Source organism: Malaya genurostris, chromosome 2, assembly GCF_030247185.1.
Source record: "Malaya genurostris strain Urasoe2022 chromosome 2, Malgen_1.1, whole genome shotgun sequence".
Classification (NCBI taxonomy): domain Eukaryota; kingdom Metazoa; phylum Arthropoda; class Insecta; order Diptera; family Culicidae; genus Malaya; species Malaya genurostris.
This window is the reverse complement of record NC_080571.1, coordinates 13,915,704-13,943,371: the sequence shown is the minus strand read 5'-3', so window position 1 is coordinate 13,943,371 and position 27,668 is coordinate 13,915,704. Positions and strand designations below refer to the sequence as shown.

Sequence of the window (27,668 nt, the reverse complement as noted above, 5' to 3'; positions counted from 1 at the left end):
GATGAGACCAAAATACGTCGTGCATAAGTATTCAATATTCAATACTTAACTTCCAACGTAGGTAAGTAATAAGCTGTGACTTCGTTGGCAACCAGGAATGCAAATTATGGAATATATGTGGTAAGTTGGGCCCATTTAGAAGCATAATGTATTGTAGTGTTGTATTACGTTGTATTGTATTATGTCATATTATATTATATTGTGTTATATTATATTATGTTATATTATATTGTATTATATTATATTATATTATATTGTATTATATTATATTATATTATATTATATTGTATTATATTATATTATATTGTATTATATTACATTGTATTATATTATATCATATTCTATTATATTTAGTCAATGGACTGTTGATTTACATTACAATTAAACATGTAGTGGTAGGCAGTGGTATACGGGTTGGTTACGTACGTAATAATATCATTGAACTTCAGGATCTTACACATGTTTTAACTTCAAATTGCATTTGATTACCTTAAACTGCTTCATAAATTATATTACTTTTTGATAGACGCCTTGAATGGTCATACAACAATGATTGCTGACTCATCTATTAATACATTATATTATAATATTTTACATTTAGCATTTGGGCTGCAAGGGGAGGGAGCATCAGGGCATCATACGAATTGAGGACTGGACGAGGGAACGTGGATAGCCAGCCCGAGTCACTCGAAGGAATTTGTTCCTTCTAAAGGTCTGACATGAGTTTGACGCGCCCTTCTAAAACAAACCATCAGGTGGGTTCAAGCACGTATAGCGATATTGTTGATCGATTAGTTGGATGTTATTGTTGGAAGGGAGTCTCGCATTCCCGTGGTACAAACATAAGCTCTTCGGCTTACGAATCCACCCAACCCTTTTTGTTTTCCCTTCAGTAACAACAATAATGTGAAGACTACTCGGTGAATGATATCGGGGCTACGGTAAGTCTACCCGCATTCCTTGGGAAATCCTTGAACTGATGGTGGCTACTCATACATACATACATACACATACTCGAACGATTATGTTGCCAAAAACGAACCGTGCTAAAATCGGTCCGAGGCTAAATGCCATGAAAAAAGATGCTGTACAGTCTTTTTCGTACTTAGAAACAATTGTATGTAACAGTATAAAAAATCGTGTTTCATTTGGCTCCGAAACAGCGCTTTATCATCAAACGCGTAAAACTGCTACTACTGGAATAAGGCGATAAGTCGTTTACACAAAAATATCGATATCTTCGTTAAAAATGGACGGATCTTGACAATCTATGGCTACTACAACATACGTAAGATTATCGATATTCAGAAGTGTTCACTATTCACTTAGGCCAGTTATGTCTCTGACATTATCCATCCACCTTTTTTATCGTTAAACAAAAGAGCTAGTAGACGCTATATGACAACCGCCACAAATAGTGTTGCCAATGTAGTGAAGAAAGAGAACTTAGTTCCTAATCTAGTGTTCATCGAGAATCTGGTTCTGTAAGATCTCCGTATCAGTTATGAATTTGATGACATAAAATAGTTTGAAGTAATCGGCAGAAAATAATTCCATAAACTTATACAAAGAACTAGCGTTGAACTAGGGCAAAACATGAACGGTCCGAGATGACTTCCTTGCGAATGGTGACTGTGTCTCTTATTTCACCTTTGTCTCGTGAGAAATGATTGAAGCCAATTCAAAAAGGATCTGTTAAATCTCAGTCTAGTAGGTATGCAAGGGACATTTTGCCTCGCAATTTGTTTTCAAATTTTAGGTATAAATTTAAAAAAAATAGTGAATCTTATATTTGGAAAGTAAACTGTAATCAACTATAATTTTAATGAATCCACTCAACTAATCAACTCAATTACGTGTGAACCTTTTCTCGTAGCTCCAAAGTACAAGTGGAATTTTTGGCAACTTGAAAGTACAGAATAATGTGTTCCAGAAGCTGCTCCAAAGTTGGTTTGCATTATTCAAAGAAAGCTTTGTAATTAAATGAAACATTAGTGATTGAAGCTAATCATGCATGCATTTTTTGTACGATTATTTTTCTTGTTGAAATATAGCGATGCAGGAACGCATTTACTAGCCCCCATCCCCTCTTCCTTCTTTGCACTACGGACGATGTGACGATTGTTGCAGTTGTCAATTGGGCGATTCTTATATCATTAGCTGGCTCGAGTCTATGATATTATTTCCTAAAATCACACCTGATTTGAATTTCACGAAAAATATTCTATTGACAACAATTTTTCTATCACATTGATAGAACAGTAAACTTATTCATTTCACTGTAGTACCAGCGCCGTATACCCTGGACACAAAATAACAACTATCCGAAGAAACCAACCCAGCTCAACGAGCGTTGTTTACACGTGCTCGAGATTGACATTTCAAAACGAAAAATCTAACCTCACATTTACCTGCTGACGAACGACGATGCAAGTACAGATTCTTGCACCGCCGAAATCAAAGCCGCCGTTCGAAAAACGAGCCAAGCAGAAAAAAATCATAACCAATCAACAACAAAAAGGGGGAAACGACGACGACGACGACGAACACCCGCTTGCTGTGACAGAAAATCGATACTTCCTTCGGTCGGTTTTCTTAAACCTGCCTGTCTGCTAATTGGAATTCGATCTCGTTGCCTGCGCGTGTTCTGCAATCTAGGTTCGGAATCGGAAACCATTGGAGGACGTGTGCTGCCGTGTGTGTGTGTGTGTGGCATTAGGAACCATTAGGACCAATCTGCGTGGTGTTTCGTGTTTCGAAGCAGGGTGGGTCAGCTGATTTCCTTTGTAGTCATTGTTCTCGGAAAGTTACAGAAGGGTAGAAACATCACACATCACGTCCATTAAAAACAGACGACTGCGATTCGAGTCCCTTTTTCCCGTTTTGTGAGGTTATGTAAGAAACTTTTATCGGTCGTTGACAACGCTGGAGTTCCGTAGGATGTGAGACCTGTGAATATGGTTATTGTTATGGTATCTGTCCGGAAAGTTTTGCTTCTGTTGACACTTTCGACTGTCTGCTGCACACCAAAGCGCAGAGGTGTCCGATTTCACCCCGTCCATGGGACATGGGGTTACGAACTATATCGATTTTGCTCGAGTGGTTTGCGTACGCCAGTTTGCAGGAACACTGGCAGGATGAACCCACGAGTGTTTCCTTTTTAGGTCAAGGTTAATGAAGATTTATTAGCATACTCTCCATTGGATGCCCGTTTGGTTAACTATCATATCAGAAAAACTACAAAGCTCTCATATTTTACCTTCGCTATCCTATCAATTATGGGTCATTGTTGACACGGGATTCTCAAATAAAAGTGGATATTCCTTGAAAACACAGTCGTCTCCTATGCTCGGGATACCATCAGCTGGCCGTCACTGATTCTTTGCACATCTTCACACACGATAACACAAGTTTCAGATTGAAAGGAACGAAAAGCACTTCGCAATTAAACACACTTCGGATTATACAATTTCCACAACAAACACTAAAAAAAACCACAAATGTTTCCTATCAAAGCTTAGTTCCGTTCCTTCTTCTGTCACACACGAAAACACCCCCCACACACACTCAGTAGGCTGGTGGGTGGTGCTGGGAGGGTTTTGGGTCCTACGAGTCGCTTGCCCAATATTTGCCACTCGTCAACGAATTACGACTAAAATTTCGCTTATTCCGCAAACAAGAAGCTGAATCCTGAACGAGGTGAAAAAACTATAGAGCCCGAAGGGGGATGATTCGATAATTTACACACCCGTCAACGAGAAAATCTTGTCCTCGCAAATAAAAGGGAAATTGTGCACAGTTCGCGTAACACACCACTGTCTCTCCGTCGTCGATGAGAACGCGTTATTCTCCTTCTTTTTTTTTTTTAGAAAGGAGTTTGTGAGTGTGGTGATCATAGTGCGATTAGCATGAGTCGTATCGCGACTTGTGTGTCACCGCCATCATCACTGTACCCACACAAACGAGGGTTGCACAAGGGAAAAGGATATCACACGCACACACATGCAGACTGCTGAGTCCTCAGACATTGGCTCACACACCGCGAGTGAGTGCGGAGATGAGTAGCCGTATACTTTTCCAAGATGGCGTTCACACGGTGTTTGTAAAGTTTGACACAACGGTGTTTTCCAGCCGCACATGCGTCGTTATTTTCGGTGAGTGCCGGAGTTACGCTCTGTGTCTTGGCAGGTCGAAAGCCAGCGATTTCACTCGGAACAGGGGGTGCTACCAGCAGGCAGGACGATTCAGTCAGACATTCAGGATGGATGTAGAAGGAAATCGATTTTTTAGAAGATGCTTTATGAGATAATACTGACGACATTGTTTACCATGCGGTGTAATCTTCAGGGGTGCGGTGCAACAGTTTTCAGGGATGGGCAAAGCTTCCTCACAGGAAAGTTAACAGATTAAATTAATTTATTTTCAGTCGGAGTTTCATGGCCACATTAGCCTTGCAAAACGGAGTAGACAATTATTGAATTGCTGTTTCTATCTAAATATCTAAAAAAAAACTCTTTTTAACATTGGCAGTTATTTTGTTTATCTCGTATCATACAATTTTTGAGCTGTAATTCAACTGGGACACAGTTCGAACCTGCAGATCTGTTCCAATCAGTGGAATTGTTCTACCAATGTAACTATCGTAGAGATCAAGCACATCTCGAAAAGAAACCCGATTGAACAATGCACAGTGCATGTACACTGTTCACGCTAGAGATGGTCGAGTAAGCATTTTTACTAACCCGAACCCGACCTGTAACCGATCGAAAATATAAAAAAAAACTTTTACCCGAACCCGAGATTAATTTTTCTTCTAAACCCGAAACCGACCCATACTCGATAAAAAAGTAAAAATCTTAACCCGTACCCGACCCGAACCCGAATCCATCAAAAATAAAAAAAACTTTTACCTGTACTCGACCCGAACCCGAGATCAACTTTTCTTCCAAACCGGAACCCGACCCGGTCCCGGAAAAAAGGTAAAAATTTCTATCCGTGCCGGATCCGAACCCGAAATCCGAAGAAGAAAACCCGAAACCCGACCAATTTTTTTAGTCAAGTCTAGTCAAGTCAAAGCCTAGTCAAAGCCTAGTCAAAGCCTAGTCAAAGCCTAGTCAAAGCCTAGTCAAAGCCTAGTCAAAGCCTAGTCAAAGCCTAGTAAAAGCCTAGTCAAAGCCTAGTCAAAGCCTAGTCAAAGCCTAGTCAAAGCCTAGTCAAAGCCTAGTCAAAGCCTAGTCAAAGCCTAGTCAAAGCCTAGTCAAAGCCTAGTCAAAGCCTAGTCAAAGCCTAGTCAAAGCCTAGTCAAAGCCTAGTCAAAGCCTAGTCAAAGCCTAGTCAAAGCCTAGTCAAAGCCTAGTCAAAGCCTAGTCAAAGCCTAGTCAAAGCCTAGTCAAAGCCTAGTCAAAGCCTAGTCAAAGCCTAGTCAAAGCCTAGTCAAAGCCTAGTCAAAGCCTAGTCAAAGCCTAGTCAAAGCCTAGTCAAAGCCTAGTCAAAGCCTAGTCAAAGCCTAGTCAAAGCCTAGTCAAAGCCTAGTCAAAGCCTAGTCAAAGCCTAGTCAAAGCCTAGTCAAAGCCTAGTCAAAGCCTAGTCAAAGCCTAGTCAAAGCCTAGTCAAAGCCTAGTCAAAGCCTAGTCAAAGCCTAGTCAAAGCCTAGTCAAAACCTAGTCAAAGCCTAGTCAAAGCCTAGTCAAAGCCTAGTCAAAGCCTAGTCAAAGCCTAGTCAAAGCCTAGTCAAAGCCTAGTCAAAGCCTAGTCAAAGCCTAGTCAAAGCCTAGTCAAAGCCTAGTCAAAGCCTAGTCAAAGCCTAGTCAAAGCCTAGTCAAAGCCTAGTCAAAGCCTAGTCAAAGCCTAGTCAAAGCCTAGTCAAAGCCTAGTCAAAGCCTAGTCAAAGCCTAGTCAAAGCCTAGTCAAAGCCTAGTCAAAGCCTAGTCAAAGCCTAGTCAAAGCCTAGTCAAAGCCTAGTCAAAGCCTAGTCAAAGCCTAGTCAAAGCCTAGTCAAGTCTAGTCAAGTCTAGTCAAGTCTAGTCAAGTCTAGTCAAGTCTAGTCAAGTCTAGTCAAGTCTAGTCAAGTCTAGTCAAGTCTAGTCAAGTCTAGTCAAGTCTAGTCAAGTCTAGTCAAGTCTAGTCAAGTCTAGTCAAGTCTAGTCAAGTCTAGTCAAGTCTAGTCAAGTCTAGTCAAGTCTAGTCAAGTCTAGTCAAGTCTAGTCAAGTCTAGTCAAGTCTAGTCAAGTCTAGTCAAGTCTAGTCAAGTCTAGTCAAGTCTAGTCAAGTCTAGTCAAGTCTAGTCAAGTCTAGTCAAGTCTAGTCAAGTCTAGTCAAGTCTAGTCAAGTCTAGTCAAGTCTAGTCAAGTCTAGTCAAGTCTAGTCAAGTCTAGTCAAGTCTAGTCAAGTCTAGTCAAGTCTAGTCAAGTCTAGTCAAGTCTAGTCAAGTCTAGTCAAGTCTAGTCAAGTCTAGTCAAGTCTAGTCAAGTCTAGTCAAGTCTAGTCAAGTCTAGTCAAGTCTAGTCAAGTCTAGTCAAGTCTAGTCAAGTCTAGTCAAGTCTAGTCAAGTCTAGTCAAGTCTAGTCAAGTCTAGTCAAGTCTAGTCAAGTCTAGTCAAGTCTAGTCAAGTCTAGTCAAGTCTGGGCAAGTCCGGTCAAGTCAAATACAGTCAAAATTGAATGAACTCCAAGTCCAAGCTAAAATCCAAATTCTAGATCAAGTCCAAGCTAAAATATAAAGGTTCAAGGTCCAAGGTCCAAGGTCCAAGGTCCAAGGTCCAAGGTCCAAGGTCCAAGGTCCAAGGTCCAAGGTCCAAGGTCCAAGGTCCAAGGTCCAAGGTCCAAGGTCCAAGGTCCAAGGTCCAAGGTCCAAGGTCCAAGGTCCAAGGTCCAAGGTCCAAGGTCCAAGATCCAAGGTCCAAGGTCCAAGGTCCAAGGTCCAAGGTCCAAGGTCCAAGGTCCAAGGTCCAAGGTCCAAGGTCCAAGGTCCAAGGTCCAAGGTCCAAGGTCCAAGGTCCAAGGTCCAAGGTCCAAGGTCCAAGGTCCAAGGTCCAAGGTCCAAGGTCCAAGGTCCAAGGTCCAAGGTCCAAGGTCCAAGGTCCAAGGTCCAAGGTCCAAGGTCCAAGGTCCAAGGTCCAAGGTCCAAGGTCCAAGGTCCAAGGTCCAAGGTCCAAGGTCCAAGGTCCAAGGTCCAAGGTCCAAGGTCCAAGGTCCAAGGTCCAAGGTACAAGGTCCAAGGTCCAAGGTCCAAGGTCCAAGGTCCAAGGTCCAAGGTCCAAGGTCCAAGGTCCAAGGTAAAGAAAACCTTTAAAACAATCTTGAAACAATGTTTAATGGATTTTGTCACCATTTTGTAGTTTTTGTGATCATTTCCAGTAAAATTTTTTAAATTGTCCAAATTATGCCGAGTTTAAAATAACTTTTGACAATTTCAAAAACGTTTCGGGCAATTTTGCGATTCGTTTGAGATAATTTTGAGAGATAATTCCGGAACAGTTTTGTAACCGTAGTCAGGAAGTTAAGAAAGAAATTCGATTGTTTTTTGATAGAATTTTCAAACAGTTTTAAGAGAGTTTGAAAATATTTGCTTGCTTATTTTGAGACAACTTTGAAACTGTTCTGAAATAACTATCGTAGAGAAGTGAAATGCAGAGAAGCAAAATGTTTTGGTGTGAATTGAAGCGATAAAGTGAACGACAGTGAAGGGAAATAAAAAGAAGAGATATCCAGTAAAATGAAGTAAAGTATAGAAAAATAATGTGAAATGAAATGAAAAAGTAAAAAATTGATGTGAATGGAATCAAACTAAAGAGAAATGTATTAAAGTGAATCCAAATAAAGTTAAGTAAATGAAATGAAGTTCATTTCACTTCGATATTTTTACAAAGTGAAAAAAATTGAAGTTAACTGAAAAGAAATGAAACGCAATATAGTAAAAAGTTGACGTTAAGTTAAATAGGTTGAAATGAAGTGTAATAATATGGATATACTAGAAGCGAAGCGTCCCGTAGAAAACTGAAGAAAAAATTAGGTGAAATAGAAGTAAAGTGAATAGAAAACAAACGATATCATACGAAATGATTCAAGCTGTGTAGTAGCAGAATAAAGGGAAGTAAACCGTAGTGAAATGTAGTGAAATCAAGCGAATTCAATAAATTAAGAGAAGCAAAATCGGATGTAGTAAAGTGAACAGGAATGAAGTGAAATTAGATGAAGTGAAATAAAACAAAATGATTTGAGACGAAATAAGCTGATGTGAAAACAAATTATGTAAAGTTAAATGATGTGAACTGAAGTGAAATGAAATGAAAAAAAAGTGAAAGCAAGATAAAGTAAAGTAAAATAAGGCAAAAAAATCATATAAAATGACGTGAAATGAAAATAAGTGAATAATCCGAACTGTAAAGTAAAGTGAAAGGAAGCGGAAGAAAAAGTGAAATGAAGGCGAAATAAGCTGATTTGAAATCAAATTGAGTACAGTTAAATAGTGAAATGAATTAAAAAAAGTAAGTAAAACAAAGGGTAAAACAAAGTAAAGGAAAATGAAGTAAAATTTTATAAAAGGATAAAGACTACTAGAAACGAATCCAAGTAAATTAATGAGACGTGAAATAAAACGAACTGTGCTGAAATAAAATAAAGCGAAATAAACTGAAGTGAAATGGAGTCAAACCAAGGGAATTTAATAGAAATGGATTGAATTAAGGTAAAGTGAAGTTTTGTGATGAGAGAATACAGACAGAATGAGTTGATCTGAAACGAAATGGAGTGTTATGTAAAAAATGAAATGAAGTGTGGTAATAAAATGAGAAATTTCTGGAAAATGTCATTTTCGGACTTATACCGATATCAAATTAATCCTATACAATTTTATAAAGGTTTTTGGACAATTCTGCGACATTTTTGAGAGACAATTTCGGAACAATTTCGTTATAATATTTAAACAGTTTGGAAACAAATTCGAAATGATTTAGAAAAATTTACTTACAATAACTATCAAAGAGATGTAAAATGCCGTGGAATGAATCGAAGCAAAGTGAATTGAAGTGAAAGGAAATTAAAAAGAAAATATAAAGTAAAGTAAAGTAAAGTAAAGTAAAGTAAAGTAAAGTAAAGTAAAGTAAAGTAAAGTAAAGTAAAGTAAAGTAAAGTAAAGTAAAGTAAAGTAAAGTAAAGTAAAGTAAAGTAAAGTAAAGTAAAGTAAAGTAAAGTAAAGTAAAGTAAAGTAAAGTAAAGTAAAGTAAAGTAAAGTAAAGTAAAGTAAAGTAAAGTAAAGTAAAGTAAAGTAAAGTAAAGTAAAGTAAAGTAAAGTAAAGTAAAGTAAAGTAAAGTAAAGTAAAGTAAAGTAAAGTAAAGTAAAGTAAAGTAAAGTAAAGTAAAGTAAAGTAAAGTAAAGTAAAGTAAAGTAAAGTAAAGTAAAGTAAAGTAAAGTAAAGTAAAGTAAAGTAAAGTAAAGTAAAGTAAAGTAAAGTAAAGTAAAGTAAAGTAAAGTAAAGTAAAGTAAAGTAAAGTAAAGTAAAGTAAAGTAAAGTAAAGTAAAGTAAAGTAAAGTAAAGTAAAGTAAAGTAAAGTAAAGTAAAGTAAAGTAAAGTAAAGTAAAGTAAAGTAAAGTAAAGTAAAGTAAAGTAAAGTAAAGTAAAGTAAAGTAAAGTAAAGTAAAGTAAAGTAAAGTAAAGTAAAGTAAAGTAAAGTAAAGTAAAGTAAAGTAAAGTAAAGTAAAGTAAAGTAAAGTAAAGTAAAGTAAAGTAAAGTAAAGTAAAGTAAAGTAAAGTAAAGTAAAGTAAAGTAAAGTAAAGTAAAGTAAAGTAAAGTAAAGTAAAGTAAAGTAAAGTAAAGTAAAGTAAAGTAGAGTAAAGTAAAGTAAAGTAAAGTAAAGTAAAGTAAAGTAAAGTAAAGTTTAGTAAAGTAAAGTAAAGTAAAGTAAAGTAATTAATCTGATGTGAAATATAGTAAAGTGAAGTCGAGCAAAGTGAAATTGAATGAAAATGAATAAAGTGAATTCAAATGAAGAGAAACAAAATAAATAAAAGAAAACTGAAGTGTAGTTAAAAAGAGAGAGGAAAAATTTAGTAAAATAAACAAAATTCTGAATTAAATAATGCTCATTTGCAATGCAGTGAAGTAAAACAAAGAGGATTGATAGAAAATAAAATGAAATTATGTCAAGCAAAGGAAAGTGGAACGAAATGAAATGAATTGAAATGAAGTGAAGTGAAATAAAATAAAATGACTTGAAAATAAATTAAGTGAATTTTCATAAAGTGAAATGAAGCAAACTGTTCTTGAGTAAACTGAAGATACGTAAAATTGACTGAGAGCAAGTAAAGTTAGATAAAAAATTGACGTAATATTATGTAATATGAAATGAAACGAAGTGAAACGAGAAGATGTAAGTTGAATTGAAGTAAAAAGGTGATAAGTAACGTTTAGTGAAATTAAATTAAATGAAGTGAATTGAGACATACAGAAAGAACGTGAAGTGAAACTTAATGAAAATAAACGACTTGAAATAAAATGAAATAAAATTGAGTGTGGTGATAAAAAATGAAGTGAAATAAAATAAGGTTAAATCAAATAGTGGCGTTAAATGAAATGTAATAATGCGAAGAGAAGTGAAAGGATAGAAATAAACGAGAATGTGCTGAAGTGAAGTACCATGGACATAAATGATACAAAATTAGCTAATTGAACTCTAGCAGCAAATAAGGCTGCGGTTATCGATTCGGAACAAAAAAATGAATCTTGTTTTTTTGTAAATTGATTTAAAATTAGTAACTACAACATAATTTGTTGCTTGGATATTGTGAAACGAAAAGAATAAAGTTAAATCATATTGATAACAGTAGTGAAGGGTAAAAAGCCAAGTAAAGGTGTTATATTACAATGCAGAATTTGGCCTTCTATTTCAACAGAGGCAGAGTCTAAAAATGCATCCAAGTCGGGGCTTAAATATAAAAATATAAAGCTGACTTGCGAGACCAAGGACTTACAGTATTTTTTTACAATTTTCCCTTAGGTTTAGTTGTATCAGCAATTCAAGAACATACTTAGGCTTGAAATCTCTGATATGCGTGTATTTGAACTGTTTAGAACACTTCAAACACTTTGAAATATTAAAAATCAAAACATTTTTAATTCGATACGGTTTTAAAACTTGTTTTGTAGATACTGTTTGATTGTTCTATTGCCAATAATCAACATTTTTAACATCAATAAATTAATCGAAAACTTTCGTACAAAACCACAACCGTTTCAGTTTTTCTAGAAGATATGTAAATAAACGAAGTGGGAAAATTCCCTAATAATTTATTCGTACTTCAAAACGTGAGCAGTTTGTCATCATGAATAAGCATGAATGACATTTCTCCAGTCACAATGAGCTTCCCACTCATTCCATGTTTGTTCATCACAGCAACCCTTGCCTTTAACAAAAATCAATACCGTCAAGAAAACGGCTAGAAGTGGTTCTCTGCCTTGCTTTCGCAAATTCCCTTCGGGGTTTTAAAGTTTCTGGGACATGAATTTTTGATTGATTACCGCAGCAAACGGTAGTTGAATATTCCGTACCGTAGTAGCACGGAGGGCTACTCAATTATTCCTAATGGTGCTCATTTATTTAAAGCTACTTTCTAGCAAACCAAGGTCCAGTTTACCCCTCGTCAGCCTCGTGTTGGTTTGTTTTTTCATTCAAACCCTGAATGATTGTAGTTTGACTCGCAAACAAATTTATTCCCTTTGAAATGGAAAATCTCTACCCTCATTCAAAAAAAAAAAAATCCCCGATCCCGATCCGAGTGGATGGTTTCGCGTCGTATGTGAAACGATGGAGTACGCAAAAGTATTGTTCTTTTCACCCGAAACGTTGCCAGGTACCGACGACAGGACAGACACTCGACAATCTGTGATGGTAATATGATGGTTTGCCGTTTGCCCTGATCTCATCATCGAGCATCAGCAGCAGCATCGGCAACGGCAGCAACAAGCGCGAGGATATTTTTCATTCAAATCGTAGCAACCCGGCTTACCTTGTCCTCAGCTTCATCGGCCCGTTCCTCAGCTTCGATGACCCTTTGTTCGAGCTCGGATAGCTGGAAAGGAGAAACAAAAACGAAAGGAAGGGAGACACGTGAGAGACTGATTGAAATTGTTATGTTCGTGAGCATATATACGGGGTGGGTGATGTGATTATGTATGAAGGGTGAAATGAATAAAAAAAACATCGCACGACGGATATTCAACATAGGATGCGATGTGAATTTAATTTTGTTAGAACAAAAAGTCATTAAATTCCTATTAGTTAGACAAACATTTCAACAGTTATTCTAGTTCTTTGTTATTTTTAAGAGATTCCGTAAATGTTTTTCACGCGTTGAATAAAAACCTAAACCCACCAACAGCTCGCTAACACCTTTCTGTTTTCGATGTTTTCTATCCGATGCACCAACCCACGATGCTGCTACTGAACACTAGGTGGCGATTGCAAAATGTGTATGATTTTCCCCCACGTATTTTTATACTAACAAAAAGCTATGAAACGGGGCTGTGCGAACACATAAATTCTTCCTTGGTTCTGCTTGGAGGAGCCTTAGCAAGGGGTGAATGAGCGTACTGCTGCGTACTAGCTAGCTTTCGATGATTCTTCAATTCAGAGGATTAGGACATTGAGCTGAGATTCTTTTTTTATCCCTTCGGGGTCATTCAATAAGAATTTTATAGCGCGAGTCTGCGGATGATGGTGAAATTTATTATCCAAACTCTATTTTAGCGATGATAGAAGATCGTCCCAACCGTTGGCTTGTGATCACCGCCGGATCTCGTTGTTTAACCCATAATCAATCAGTGAACTATAGGTGAAATGGTTTATCGATTGAATTCCGCTTCATCGCAGCAACCCGAGGGTTGCCTGCGTCGAAACTGGCGGCCATGGAAACGATTTCACAGCAACAATTTTTTTTGCTCAAAACACACGGACTATGGATTTACGACGAACAAAAATGAGCAAATCCGGGAGGAAATCTGAGAAGCTCCCGTCCACCCTTCTGGTGATGAGTGCAGCAATTAATGCTAATTGAAATTTCGTTCTCATTAGCTTTTGCTGTACGACACGACACCGTCCTGTTCCTGTCCTGTCCAGAGAAGAAGCGGTAGGCGAGGGAATGTGAATCCAGCAATTTAACCTCTTTTGTCCTGTTGTCATCATTGTTGTTGTTGTTGATGTTGGCACAGCTCGCTGCTGTCAACCGGTGCTTGGTTCGGTCTTAATCGGTGACGCCAATAAAGCGCAGTAGGCGTTGGTGGATCCAGTTCCGGTAATCTGAAACCGTTAAGGGTCCGAGATTAGAGCAAATGATTTAATAAAGTTGCGTCCGTACCCGTTGAGAGTTGGCGGCTGCGAGTATTAAGACGGAGTGTGTTTTCTATGGAGGACATTTATTTGATGAAATGACGCCAGCACGGAGAAAATAACTCACGGAGCGGTTACAAATTAAAGTGATGATAGCCGATAGCAGTAGTCAAGCCGGAGACAGTCGATAATCGTAAAAGAAGAGTAATTTTGAGTATGTTTAGCGCAACCTAAAAAAATACTATCTAATAACATTTTAAAACCTTTAAAAGCTACAATTGCTAATATCATCAAATTTAAACTTGTCAGTATTTGATAAGTTTAAATTTAACGATCCTGTGACAATTTTGAGGATCAGGGTCATTTCACCGAAAGCCGTTTCGCCGAAAGGGTCATTCTGCCGAAAGTCATTTTGCCTAATCATTTTGAATTGATTCATGATCATCACAACGACCTTTCAAAGAAAACTTGTTGACTTTATTGGTTACCAAGCATCAAATCATTTGCTTTAAGGAGTGTATCAAAAATAAGCTATCCACAAATTTTTCTTTCAAATTATGATAAAAAACGATATTTTATTCAAACTAAAAATTGATCCTTTATTGTACGAGGTTAAACTTGATCATAAAGAAAACCGGATGTAATTTGAGTTATTCCTTCACGAATTTTCGAACTTTTGATCGAACGCTCTTCATCAAGTTCCGGACAAATGTTGCATCGCATTTTTGGGACGCTTGAGCCCAAATTTTTTTGAACTCCTGCTTGTTACCAGCTGCCTTACCAGTCTTCTTGAAGACCCTCTTCACGATTGCCCAGTAACGTTCGATGGGTCGAAGCTGAAGGCAATTTAATGGATTGGTATTTTTCTCAACGAAATTTCTACCTTTTTCCGCAAGCCAATTGAGAGTGATTTTGACATAGTGAGCCGACGCTAAATCCCGCCAAAACAGTGGAGGTGTATGATGCTTCCAATATAAAGGCAGGAATCTCTTCTGGAGACACTCAAATCTATAGGTTTCTGCATTTATAGATCCAGTAGTGTAAAAAATGGTTGACCTCAAACCACAGGAACATATTGCTTGCCATACCAGTACCTTTCGATCGAATTTCTCCACTTGAATCGACCTGTCCGCATCGCTCACATCCTACCCAACGACGACAATAAAGTATTGTGGACCTGGAAGGGTTTTTGAGTCCTCCTTTACATAAGTCTCATCCTCCATCAAAACGCATGTATCCGGACATTGCAAACGACGCGAATACAATTTCCGGGCCCTTCTTGCTGCTCGCTTCTTCTGTTCTACACTTTGTTTCGAGATTTTCTGCTTCTTGTAGGTCTTCAAGTGATTTCGCCTCATGATATGCTGGATCATTTCGACACTCGTTCCTGCTTTTTTGGCCAAATAACGTATTGACATTGATTTGTTCTTCATGATTAGAGATAACACTTTATGGTCCAGTTACGGGTTGGAAGAACCCGGTTTTCTGCCTCTTCATGGTAGCTCATCCAAAGAATAGTATTCCACAAACTTATTACTGATGGTTTTAACACTGGAATCATGAATTCCAAACCGCTTCGCCAATTTTCGTATAGTAATATCCTTAGCCATGTGTCCAGAACCTTAATTCTCACTTCCTTTTCAATACACAACATTTTGAAAACGCAGAAGTTCAACCGCACAAACAAGTGAACAAACGAAAGCTGACAGCCAAACGCACAGCGTGCTGTGATCTGAGCTTTAAAAAACCATCACAAATACATGTGTACAACACAAATGTATATGGATAGCTTATTTTCGATACACTCCTTAGTTGATCTGCCAGGCAAATGTTTGCGGTATTTTCCGATAACTGAGTGCAAATGACAAAATATCTAATGCGGCTTCTCCACATCATTTTGTTCGTGTGCTGTCCGACCTCGCTACCGCTTGTTCGGACCTAACTGAAGCAAAGAAACCTAGCTTTTGGTAGATCAGGCCAACGAGGCGGTTACAGTTTTGTATGCGAAACGAATTGTAGACGAATCAGCTGTCGTCGCCTCTGCGCCATCTTGGCTTCGGTTATGTGAAAATAGACATAAAATCAATTAGACAGTTTTGAAGAATAGCCAGAATTTAAAGTTTTCTAACTAATTAGAAAAGTGATTTACTTGAAATTACCCTTTCGACGAAATGACCTTTTCGGCGAAATGACCCGCTCCCGTTTTAAAAGCTACAGTTGCTAATATAATTAAATTTAAATTTCGATTTCGAAAATTTTAGAGACAACTATGAGCGAATTGTGAGGACAATTTTAAAAACATTTGAAATCAATTTCGAGACAATGTTGGTCTGTTTTTAGACAGTAGTGAGACAATTAAGAAATAAATTTATATGAATTTGGGACCAACTCAAACAATTTTTGCATTAAGTCATAATGTTGGTAAGTTTGAGAGGTAAAGAGCTTTTACCCCCTAATTTATGCTAGGTGCATATAACCAATTTCACTCGATTTGGAGTCGTATCAATTTAGAGTTAACTAGTTAATTAAGTTAATAAATTAGTTACTAGTTAGTTAAGTTAATAAATTAACTCAGACGCTTCTTAAACATTTTTACGCTATTTAGAAACGGTTTCGAAATGATTTTGAAACAATTTTGAAAAAAAAATCAAAGGGTATTTAAATAATCTTGTAGAATAGTTGGAAAGGGAACATAGGTGCTTGCTTCAGATAAAATTGGAACAAAGACAATTGCCTGTATTTCAGTTATTTATTATTGAATTCAAAATGTTTTTTTTTATACAAATGTAGCGTTTTCTTCATACTTTTAAGAAAAAATACGGATAAAATTTTTCGTCGCGGTTTCGAAGGAATTCTCAAATTTTTCCTGTAACGCGGCTCATTAGGCGGCGCACACCTTCTTCGTACATCGTTTTAGCTATCTTATTCCACCAGGTCATCATCTGATTGATGTCTTTGACAACCTTTGCCTTTGCCTTGAGTCTCCTCTTCATGATTGCCCAGTATTTATCAGTAGGGCGGAACTGAGGGCGGTTGGGTGGGTTAAGATTTTTCGGAACAAACTGGACCCCTTTCTCTCCACACCATTCTTTAACGACTTTGCTGTAATGACAGCTTGCCAAATCTGGCCAAAACATTACGGGATGGTCGTGGGATCGAATGAAGGGCAAAATTCGTTTTTGGAGACACTCTTTTTGGTATAGTTTCGATGTCATGATCTCATTTGTAACGAAAACTTTCGTTTTTTTGCCACAGCTTCAAATGCCCTGTCAAATCATAAATTTTCTAGCAAATTTGTCGGCAAAAACAAATTTAAATTTGGCTCGAACATCTCCCCGAGCCGTTGCCACGTAAAATTTTTGACCTGGGATTTGACCGAAGTCAGCCTTGACATAGGTTTCATCGTCCATCAGAAGACACCCGTCGAACTTGGTCAGCACCAGGTCATATAGTTTCCGAGCACGAATTTTGACCACACTATTCTGTTTCATGGTCCGATTTGGCTGTTTGCTAGTTCGATACGACTTGATTCTTTCCCGGAGTCGAGTTCTCCTCACGGTACTATGAGCAGCACCGAATTTTATGACCATACCACGGTCCGACAGATTAGGATTCCTCTTAAAAGTCTTCAAAATCTTACCACGCAGTTTCCGGTCGACAGTTCCACTCCGACGATTGGCTTGAGGCTTCCGAATCGTCGTCAATGTTTCCTTATACCATTTGATAACGCGCCATACGGTATTTCTGATCAATTTCAGCTGTTTAGCTAGCCTAGATGCAGACCACAATGGATTTTCCAAATAACTGTGCACAATTTTTTCCCTTTTTTTGGATTCCATGTTGATTGTTTACAAAGTACAGTCGATTTGCGGAATGTCAAAAATCATACGTGAAGCTAACAAAACACGTTGGCGCCAAGAACTTCCAAATCCGTCCACCAGGAACACCACAATATGAGCAAAAGTTTGTTCCAATTCTTAATGAAGCAAGCTTAAGAATGAAGCTTAAATAGTTTTGAGACAATTTAAAAGCAATTTTCAATGTTGGAGGGGATTTTAAGATAGCTTCTTTTTAACTTCGAGAAAATTTACGAAATGATTTTCAGGCAATTCTGAGGAAATGTGAGACAACTTTGGGATAACTTCGAGACAATTCTGAAGCAATTTACAGTTGATTTTGTGATAACTTTTAAGCAATACAAATTTGAGAACATTTTTAGCACAGTTCATGAGGTTTTTTTTTTTTTTAAAAAACTTGCTATTTAATCAAGTTTGGTGTTGAAAAGGGGGGTGTTGAAAATTTTAAGACAAATTTGAAAACGAAAAATTGAGATACATTTGTGACAATTTCTAGAAAAATTTGACACAATTTGAAAACGATTTAACAAAGAAGATTTTAAAATGATTTCGAAAATTTTACCAAAAAATGGCTGATGACGACCAGAGTTTCGTCACTCGTTTTCGCTCGGCACGTGAGCGAAGGCATTTTATGTCCCTGCAATATGCAATTGTTTTGCAAATAGTATTAGTTTTATAACTGCTTAGCGGTTTATGTAGAACCACGCGGTGACATTAGTAGCTCAACATAAACTGGTAAAGCACATATGAGTCGAAGACGAAATGTAAAAATAAGGATGTTTCAATCAGTTTTGAAACAATTTTTAAAGAGACATAGACTATTTTAAGTGAATTTCCGAAATCGAAATTATTTTTTCGATGCCAAATTTTTGAGTAAAACATGAAACGCCAAAATCTGGTATTATTTCGAAAAAAAAAGATATTTACCTGATGGTATTAATTTCGAGACAACTCTAGATCTCGACATTTTGTGCATTTCGGAGACGAAACAAGACAGCCCCATGATATTGATAATTCGCATAAAAAACTGAGTAACTTCGAAAGTTCGAATAAAAAAACCGCAAACAAAAAACGTATAACAAACAACATAAAAAATGATTTGAGTTTATTTTGAAAAGAATTTCAAATTTAGATTACTTTTGAGAAATTTTTCTGACTATTTTGACATGAATCAGTTTGGATTTAAATTTTAAAATGTTGAACAACGTCGAGAAAATTGTGAAACAAATTTGAGACCATCTTGAGATTTCAGATTTACATCAAAAGTGTGGAAAAACATCAAGCACTGTTCAGTTGGTGCTTCGCGTTCAAGAAAAAATATCATCAACAGCGTTGGACCACAGAGACTATCTACAAATTGGGCCACCGAGAAGAATATTCCGTAAATCAGCACACTTTTGATGTAGATGGAGGTCTTCACAGGTTATATTTATAGGTTCAATGGGTTTTTATGTTTTGTGTGTGGACCAATTTTTGCACTATTGAAACAACTTTTACGTAATAAACGTGATATTGGCAACAATTTTACTTCTTCTTCCATTCGTTTAGTTAAAGAATCGTAGAAAACACTCAAACAGGGAAACAATTACTCGGAAATCTTATCTTGAAATTTTTTTTTTGAAAATACACCCAAGTGAGTATTAAAAAGAAAGATGTCTCAAAAATGTACCATATCTGTTTAAAAATAACCTTTGAACGGATTAAAAACTGTTTCGGAACTGTTCAAAAATTGTTCAGAAGTTGCTTGTGCATCGTTATTTTTACAGACAAGCTGATTGTTATTTTTACAGACAAGCTGGTCGTTTGCTCTCGAGAAAATTGCACCGAAAAGTGAACAACAGCAACGGAAAAAATTTCACAAATCGGCTCTTTTAAGGGCTATAAATGTTTACTAAAAAACTTTTAAGAGTACTTTGCTGCAAATCGGAAGTAAAAATACTCAGTTTAGTGCAAATTTAAGATAAATTGATTAGTTTTTTCGCAGTGTCAAGTCTGTGTACTATCCAAACGAGTGTCAATAAAACCAACATTCAGTTGCTTCGTGTTCGAGAAAAATGCACCGGACAGTGTTCAACATCGTAGAGAATTCCATAATTCGACCCCTCTGAAAACCTGAAGTGATTTTGACACAGCATTATGATAGTTTCTTTCAATGAAAAATTAATTATTAATTAGATCTACATGCCGATTCTAACACCGTCGTGAGCTCACTTTCGTTTACCACCCCACCCCCTCACCAACCCTTATATAACAATTACCTACCCACATATTTCCTCTCTCTCAGCTTTTATGCAAGACCGCTCTTTCTGCCCTGTAATGCTTGGTGTCATCAACTAGTTATAGGATTATAGATTTAGTTTTAATTGTTAGTGTTAAGTCCAAATGTATCTGTTGGATCATTGTAATCTGTTGATTCAAATGATGAGGAGGTTTTATGCCTGCTGGAGAGAGAGAGATTGCCAAATTTCATCTTCATCGGGCTTTTTGCTGCTCCAAAATAAATAAATAAATAAAAAGGCAAATCCGAAATTAAGTAATCAATCACATCGTTCTAAAAGTTTGCTATTTTTGTGGTCGTTAGGACCGACCATTTTGCAAACAACAATTTTTCACCACGAAAATTGCTTCAGTATTGAATGAATTGACACTGAGAGCAGTTCTGCTGCGGGACGAAAACAAGAACGATTACATCATCATCATCATCATCAAGATGCTAGTCGTTTGCATTCAATGTTCTCCGATGATGACGTGTTCACATGGATCTTTTGATTCATTACAAAACTTTACATTTTTCGCACCAGATTCGTAAACTGAACTCGTTCATTTGGTTTCATAGACTTTGCTGCTGATATTCAGATCCATCGTATGCCTATTGTTACGATCAGTGTTGAGAAAAACTTTGACTGAAACTGATCTCACATGGCAAAAAATCATTTGTTAAAACTCCACTAGCAAACATTTTCCTCGGTGATATTTAGGAAAAAAGTTCGCACATTGAATATATCTGATATGATTCTCGAACAGAAGATTTTTTTTGGGAATGAGTTCATAGTCGTATCATACCCTTTTCAGAATACATGATGAATGAATTCGACGATGAACTCCCAATCATATGCACATAACAAAATCATTACACAAGTGTATCAACAGTTGATATGTATAACAATTTGTGTTATTTTGAGATAATAACCAAATGAAAACAGTTGAAAGCCAAAACTTATGTTTTCAATATAATAAATAAATCAGTTATAATGTTTTATTTTCATTTGTAAGAGTCATAATAATTATTTAATTGACAAAATGAGTTGTTCCGTTACTTTATATCGAGATATAGTTATTAGAACTTCAAAAAAACTAAAAGAAAAAACCAGATCAATAAACAAATTATTCATTTGATAAAAAAAAACATTTAACAATTTATGGTTGGAACAATACTAAAAATTGGCTGTGATATAGTTTTCTAAAACTTATTTCTAATTTATACATTAATTAACAATATCAATCATAAAAATGACATTATTCAGGACTATTCGTTATTCTATCTAATTTATTACAACTATTGTTATAAATTTCTACTTTCGGACTCCTGTATTTATATCAAATTCAAAAATAATTGTGATACAAACGTTTCAAAATCTGTTACGATTTTGTTCCCGCTAGAGTCTTTTTTGTTATGATTTTTGTTATTTTTACTAGCTTTACAGCCAAAAATATTTCAAAATTTGTTACAACATATTTTTGAAATAAATTACTCCAGTTGTTATAATTCAATTATTACCATCTGATCGGGCTGTCGAAAAATTTTCGTTGGGCGTAGGGTGCTTGAAATGAAAAAAAAAAAAAATGCTAAATTTTACCTCTAGCAATTTGATGCTCTTTTGATAAGTTGATCAATAGTGGTATTAAAAATTAATTCAGCAATACCGTGATGGTGGAGTAATATCATCAATAAAATCAGCAAGTACTGTGCTTAGTAATAGTTATAATGATAATAAAAACAATCACAAAGTATGTTATGCAGCTGATAAAAAAATATTACCCAATTTAGTAGTCTGAATATCATAGCAGAAGTAACAGGAGCGCAAGCAATCGCTACGCCAATTCAAACGCTGCACCTGCTGTGTGTTCGAGACAAGCAAAATGCTGCGCTCCTGTTTCTTCAATAAATCAAATTCATGCTAAATAGCGTTTCATTGGATTTAATCTAAAGAGTGCATAAGTGCAAATCAACCAGCTGCAATTAGAACAGTTTTTCGCCGCTATAACCACTATTTAAAACGTGGAAGAATACTGTTGTTCATATTGACCACCCTACGTGCATCGGAAATATCGCAGTCATTATTTCTCGGTTGCGATGCAATTGAGAGTTTATTCAGTACAAATTTTTTAATTGATGAAAATAACATTAAATTTTGCACGAATCACTCGAACTAAAGCGTAATGAAAATTCAGCTTCAAAATATCATTGTAAACTCTTATCTCTGTCGATTATCTCTATAGCGATATTTCTGTGGGTGAAGATTCGTCATCACGTTTTGCTGACACAAAAAATCACTTTTTCAATATGGTGTCTCTTCCTTGGAAACCAATCGTCAGAAAGCGAAAAGCAAACCAGTTTCATTTTTTGTTTTGGAATACAAGTGACACACAGTGGAAAAAACATGGTATTAAGAAAAAGTCGACCAAAGTTTTTATTCGTGACTAATCGTTCCTGGGCGCGCATCATCTCCCTTTTTTATATAAACTTTTCGTGTTCCTTCGCGACTAATTTTATATCATTTCTAAGAGTATTTTCTAGCAATTTATGGACAATTTTATTTTCTTGATATTTTGAAAATTGTTTGGAAGAACCTGGCCTTAATTGGCAAACGGATAAAGGCTGGTGACGGATTCGAGTCCCATCGCTGCGGTAGCTTTTTCGCGGGTTTCATTACATAGTTGTATTCGCATGTCATTTTTCCTATCTCTTTTTCTCGTTAGATACTAATCAAATTTATTGGCTTTTGTTGTTCATTCACTATTTTTAGTCAAAATGCGTACTGCAAAAAGTACTGTTTTTTGTAAAAATAGTATACGAGCGTTACTCATGGATGAAGGTTTTTTTCTCTTAGATTGATAATCAAAGCATTTACATTCTTTTTGTTAAATTTGGCCTTTCTGTTTCAACAGACTTCGTAACGGATACTTATCGTACACTACGATCCTACTGACACTAAAAATCCTTCCAGGTCGGGACTCGAACATACGACGACTGGCTTGTGAGACCAGCACCGTATGGAATAATGAATAATATTTATACAATGGCTTTTTCTACGACAAGGCTCCAACATAACAATCAGAGCTTAAAATTGTCACACATTCTCAATGAAAGAATCCTTTCCAACAGCCTCATTTTCAATATTTTACTGTCTCATTCGTAAATGACCGACACCAGAACAAACGAAGAGAGACGAAGCATTTTCGTTTCTCATTGAAAAAATGAGAGAGAATAATTGCCAACGTCACTCTTTCTTCTATGACAAGACGAAACCAAACTAACGTCTTCAGGGAGCATCAGCAGAATCTCAATTCTTATTCTTTCATCGATGTATTGAAAATCGGTGACGCTTGGCTATAAATAGTGACTAAAATATGACAAATCGAAGTAATTACATCCCAGAACCTCTTTGGAAAACAAAACTACTACAAATTCGAGCACCAACAGGTAAAAGTCATTGTGAAACCATTTTCTGTCATTCTCGATTCTCAAAGTTTCGGTTGAATACCGACACTGCGTACTATGGTATTTTCACTGAAAACAGCAAATGACTGAAAGGGCAAATGAAAGAAAGGACGCAATTTTGAAACTACTGGTCCGCCTATGTCATTGACTGGACATGGATTTCGTTCTCATAGTTTGCAAGCGAAGCTGAGAGTGACAGTAATGTCTCGTCGTCATTTTCGTCTATTTTGAGTCAATGAAAATGACTTTTATTAGCTCTGATAACAATAACTGCAATACAAACGTAATCATCCGTAACTGAATTGCCCTTTTCAGTACTACAAAATCTTAAGTGGTCCTTTTCAGGACCGACAGAGAACTTATTCAGAAAGTCAAAGTTCAGAGTCTCGATTACTATCAAGTCACTTAGTATTTATACACAACTCGAATGCAGTCCTACGTCAATCTCGCGGTTATGTCGATTATGTCTGTGTTGTAAAACATCAAACGATCTGCCACCAATTAAGCGTTAATTTGAATGAACACAATGTTCGAAGGAGATATAGAACCTTTCAATTAGTTCAAAAAACGTCAATGGATTTTATGATGGCATGAACGGTTTTGTTAAGTCGATCAATGCTCGCTCAAATTCCTATGTTAGAAATTCCTGTATTAGAAAAAAAAAACATGTCAAAAAGACTTTCATTCGACAATTTTAATAAATTTGAAGACCATCGCCATAATTTTGGTTACACTCAAATGACGTGCTGTAGTTATTTCACGATGATTCGGGAAATAATCGCACTCGACAGTCGTCTCTCTAGGAGTTAAACACCAAAATAAGAATAACTTTTTTGCTTTCTTTGAAGGTTTTTCTTCGGTACTAGAAGTTTGGAGAAACATTTAACATGTTGTCCTTCTAAAGCATCAACTCCACAACATCTAAAAAAAACCTTCTAATGAGTCGTCGTCTTTCCGTAAAGCAGATGAAGCATCAAAATTTTCTTCCATATCAAATCATGACCGGTAATCGAGGCTATCAAACCGTTGAGATGTTTGATCTGAGTTGAAATGGTATCAAGTTGCAGGATTAAATCAAATGTGTCAGATTTTTCGCGATGATTCTGACGCGTTGAAAATCAAGTTGTCAGAGAAAAAAAAATAGATTCAATTTACTCTCACGTCTAGTGACCATTTGTTAGCGAGATAACCATGGAAACAAGAAACAACAGTAGTTTTTCTCAGTGTACGTGAAAAATAAACAAACCCTACATCGCTTTCCCTCCTTCACCCTGCGGAGGAAAGAGGAAACGGGAAGGATATAATTCCGTTCTAATGTATGCGAAGGTATAAATAAGAAACTTGCTGCGTTCCCAACGCAACAGCAGCACTTGAGCTAGACAATCGTGAAACGGATGGAATAAAGGTTGCGCCATCGTTTGCCTAGCTTACTTTTGTTTCCCTCCCCCCCAACCCCAGGTCACTTTCCGCGCTACCTTTCAAGGAGGACCCCAACAAAAGCACGAAATTGAATGCCGACGAAAAAAATTACTCCCTTATTAATCAGAGCCGTCTTCGGTTTGTTCGTGGTTGCCTCCATTGTTGTGTTCGGTGAGTCCCAGGTTGAAGCTCCAAGGGGTGCACAACCACTTCCGGTGTGAACTGAGCCTGACTGGTGGTGGTGGTGGTGATGATGGAACAGAAAAAGCATAAGCCGCACTCGATTGACGCAATTCAAAAAAATTGGACAAAACTTTTCATCATCCGCCGCTGTTGGACTTGGGGATTTTTTTTGGGTCGAGTGCCTCCTCTTCGATTAGGCATATTTTAAATGCAGCCCCCCGAGTGGGCCAGTTGAAATGAGTACGAAAAATGGCCTCGTTGTGCTTCATAATAGATGTGATGGAGCAGAGCTGGCTGAGTTGTGAATCGACAAATTATTCATTCTGGCTGAGGACGTTCCCCTGGCGGGACGAGAAACAGTGGGATTCCCTTTAATCTAAACAAATGTGTTTTGTTTCGCGCGTGCTTCCGTGTGTTTATTTTTTCTATGCTAGTTTGATGTTTTCCTAGTGGTTCGGACAATTGGAGCAAGGCCTACTGTTCCTGTCGGAGGCATTCGAATTTCGGTGTCAGCGAGTGAGAATCCGAACACTTGTTCGTTCGCATAGTTTTACATATTCAATGAATTTCGATTAAAACATTTATGTATCAATCGTTTACCGAAGAGTTGCTTACTGGTCCGTACAATTGCTATGCCATTGAGCAGCTCAGGAGATGTTGTGATCCAAACCGCTTCTATTAAAGCCACAAAAATTCTCGCTTAAAATGCAAGTAAGAGTAATAACTCTAGTTCACCTTTTTTCTATGATTCGCCGGGTAAAGATATGTCACGTTGGATACGAAAATTCATCAAAACAATTCCAAATATTCAATACTTTTCCAGCAAAAAGATCAATGTGTTTATCCAGTAGGTACTAGCATCTAGCATCTTCAAACAAGCCCCATTGGCTAATCTCTCCGATAATGGGAAGCTGAAGCCGTCACCCAGTTGCTCTTGCGTCGTTCTTTTCCAGTTTTTTTTTCACCCGACGGGCACAGTGCTATCATCATCATCAGTTCATTTTTCCCTTCTGGTGGGGTACACATTTCGGGTACATCATTATTTTGGCCCGTTTTGACGATGACAAACCAAGCCCCGGCGCGGTTTTCTGGGTGGGATCAAAAAAAGGAAACAAGCCCACAGGCAGTGTTTATCTTTTGTTATCTGGAGCAGCGATGCGGTACAATGATATCAATTTGCATATTCTCCGATAGAAAAGAGGTCGAAGCAGAGGCAGCAGCAGCAGCAGCAGCAGCACAGGAACGTTCCTTCCATATCGTGGTGATGCTGCCTATTGTCGTGAAGTTATCCTTCGAGTGGATCAAACAGATACGACTCAACTATGCCGTGGGTGAAAAGCTAAACGGATAGGATATTCTATTAAGGGAAGTTTCGCAACAGGATGGATGGATTGTCGTGTCGGTTCGGTTGGTTTGGCCCAATCAGTCTCGTTACTTCGTCCCGGTGATGGAGCAGGAAAGGGAAGTCATTGATCAGGAATATTTTCGAAATTGAACAAGGGTTGTGGTGTTTATCGAAAAGTCAATATGGAAGAATTTCAATTCCGGATAAGATGATGATTACATTTGTCAGTGGTAAACAGAACAAATTAATTTGATCCTTGGAGACACCCTTGAGGGATGCCAGACAAAGGCTTTAGAAAGTTTCAATGTGCAAGGAGAACCTTCAGAACTAAGCGATTGCCACGAATGACATCATAGTTATATTAGATTTTTTTAATTTTGATTTTCATTTTCATGTTTCGTCTTTCATTTACCAGTGCGTTAGCAGTTCATATGAGCAGTACTGCCAATGCGACTAAGCAGTTAAGCTCGAACGAAAATACAAACATTACATAAATTTTTTTATATTGCTCCAAAGTGCCATTTTCAAACTGATGCCTCCCGCTTCTATTCACATTGGAAATAATTAAGACTAAGAAAAAAGTTTGTAAGCAAATATTCTTACTATATTTTAATTTGTGTGTAGTTCTGGGCAGCCGGCTACCGAAAATTCTTTAGGGTTTTATCGAGCGATGTATTGATTTGAACTTCTGCTGTGATAACGTCTTTACCTTGTTATTCAAACAGTCTCATTGTAGTCGAAATCGCTTAAGAAAAAAAAAAAGAATTCCATTTAATTCCACCGAAAAATCTTTACTATTTCGCCCCATATATTACGAGATAGTAACAGACGCAGATACTAGTATTTCGGTGTGCTATTTGCCACCTTCATCAGTGTATCAGTTCTTATGTTAGTTTGTTGGAAGAGAAGTGCTGTGCTGTCTCTTTTGTACTAGATCAGGTAAATCATCTACTCTTTTATAAGTCATTTTGCTAGGTTACTTATAGGTTAAAACTTGAAGTACCTATATTTCCTATGTTTGTTCGTTATTCGTATTTGAGTCGTAGCTTGAGAAGCAAGGAGAATATTTTCCCTTGGTAAACAATTTAAGTTATTGATCCAGTCACTTGGAAATTTTGTAGATGAGAGCTCCAACTGAAGAAATAATTTCCCTCATTTCATTTTTTTAATATAATAAAATTAAATGCAATTTATTTATGTCTACTAACGGCTCAAAAAATATTTTTGTTGGTATCGCTTCAGCCATCTCCGAGAAAATTGAAAGAGAGAATGTAAACGACGTTTTGACGATTAAATCAGTAATACCTTTATATCTCTGGAACTAGAACTTGATTCATAGTTTAAAGGAAAATTTTCGAAAGAATCGAAGTTTGTAGAAATTAGTACAGCCGTCTTTAATAAAATGGAGTTAAGATAAAAAATGCGTTTTGTCGGTTACGTCACTTATACCATTACATTTCCGGAAACGAAGGTGACAGTCGTTGATTTTTCAAACTTGATGCATAGCTCAAAAATAACTTCTAAACAAGCATAAGTTTGGTCAAATCGATTCAGCTATCTTCGCGAAAATTGAGCGGCGGGACAAGTGTTATTTGGCGTTTACGTCACTTCTACGATTACCTACACACTTAAAAAATGTTACATCTTTATAGATGCACAAAAAACGAGCGTCGCGATTTACTCACATTCACAATACAAAGCACTTAAAGATAAGTCATATCATTAACTTCACAGTTGTTTTAGCTGAAACTCACATCGATACAGACGCAAAATTTATGTTTACATGTTAGTAGATGTAATATTGTGTCATCACCGAAGA

The 27,668-nt window shown here is 36.8% G+C and overlaps 1 protein-coding gene across 13 annotated transcripts in view; it reads right to left on the bottom strand.

Annotated features, from left to right (window-relative positions):
* The window catches only part of LOC131426954 (uncharacterized protein CG43867), a 618,008-nt gene that overhangs the window by 101,916 nt on the left and 488,424 nt on the right, over window positions 1-27,668 (bottom strand). For 12 of the 13 annotated variants that reach the window (XM_058589754.1, XM_058589760.1, XM_058589758.1 and 9 more), the window contains one exon: window positions 12,005-12,067. In XM_058589754.1, coding sequence (XP_058445737.1) covers window positions 12,005-12,067 — 63 coding nt within the window. Of the gene's footprint in view, window positions 1-3,259; window positions 3,827-12,004; window positions 12,068-27,668 lie in introns of those variants that run through there. The other variant, XM_058589764.1, reaches the window with a different exon arrangement.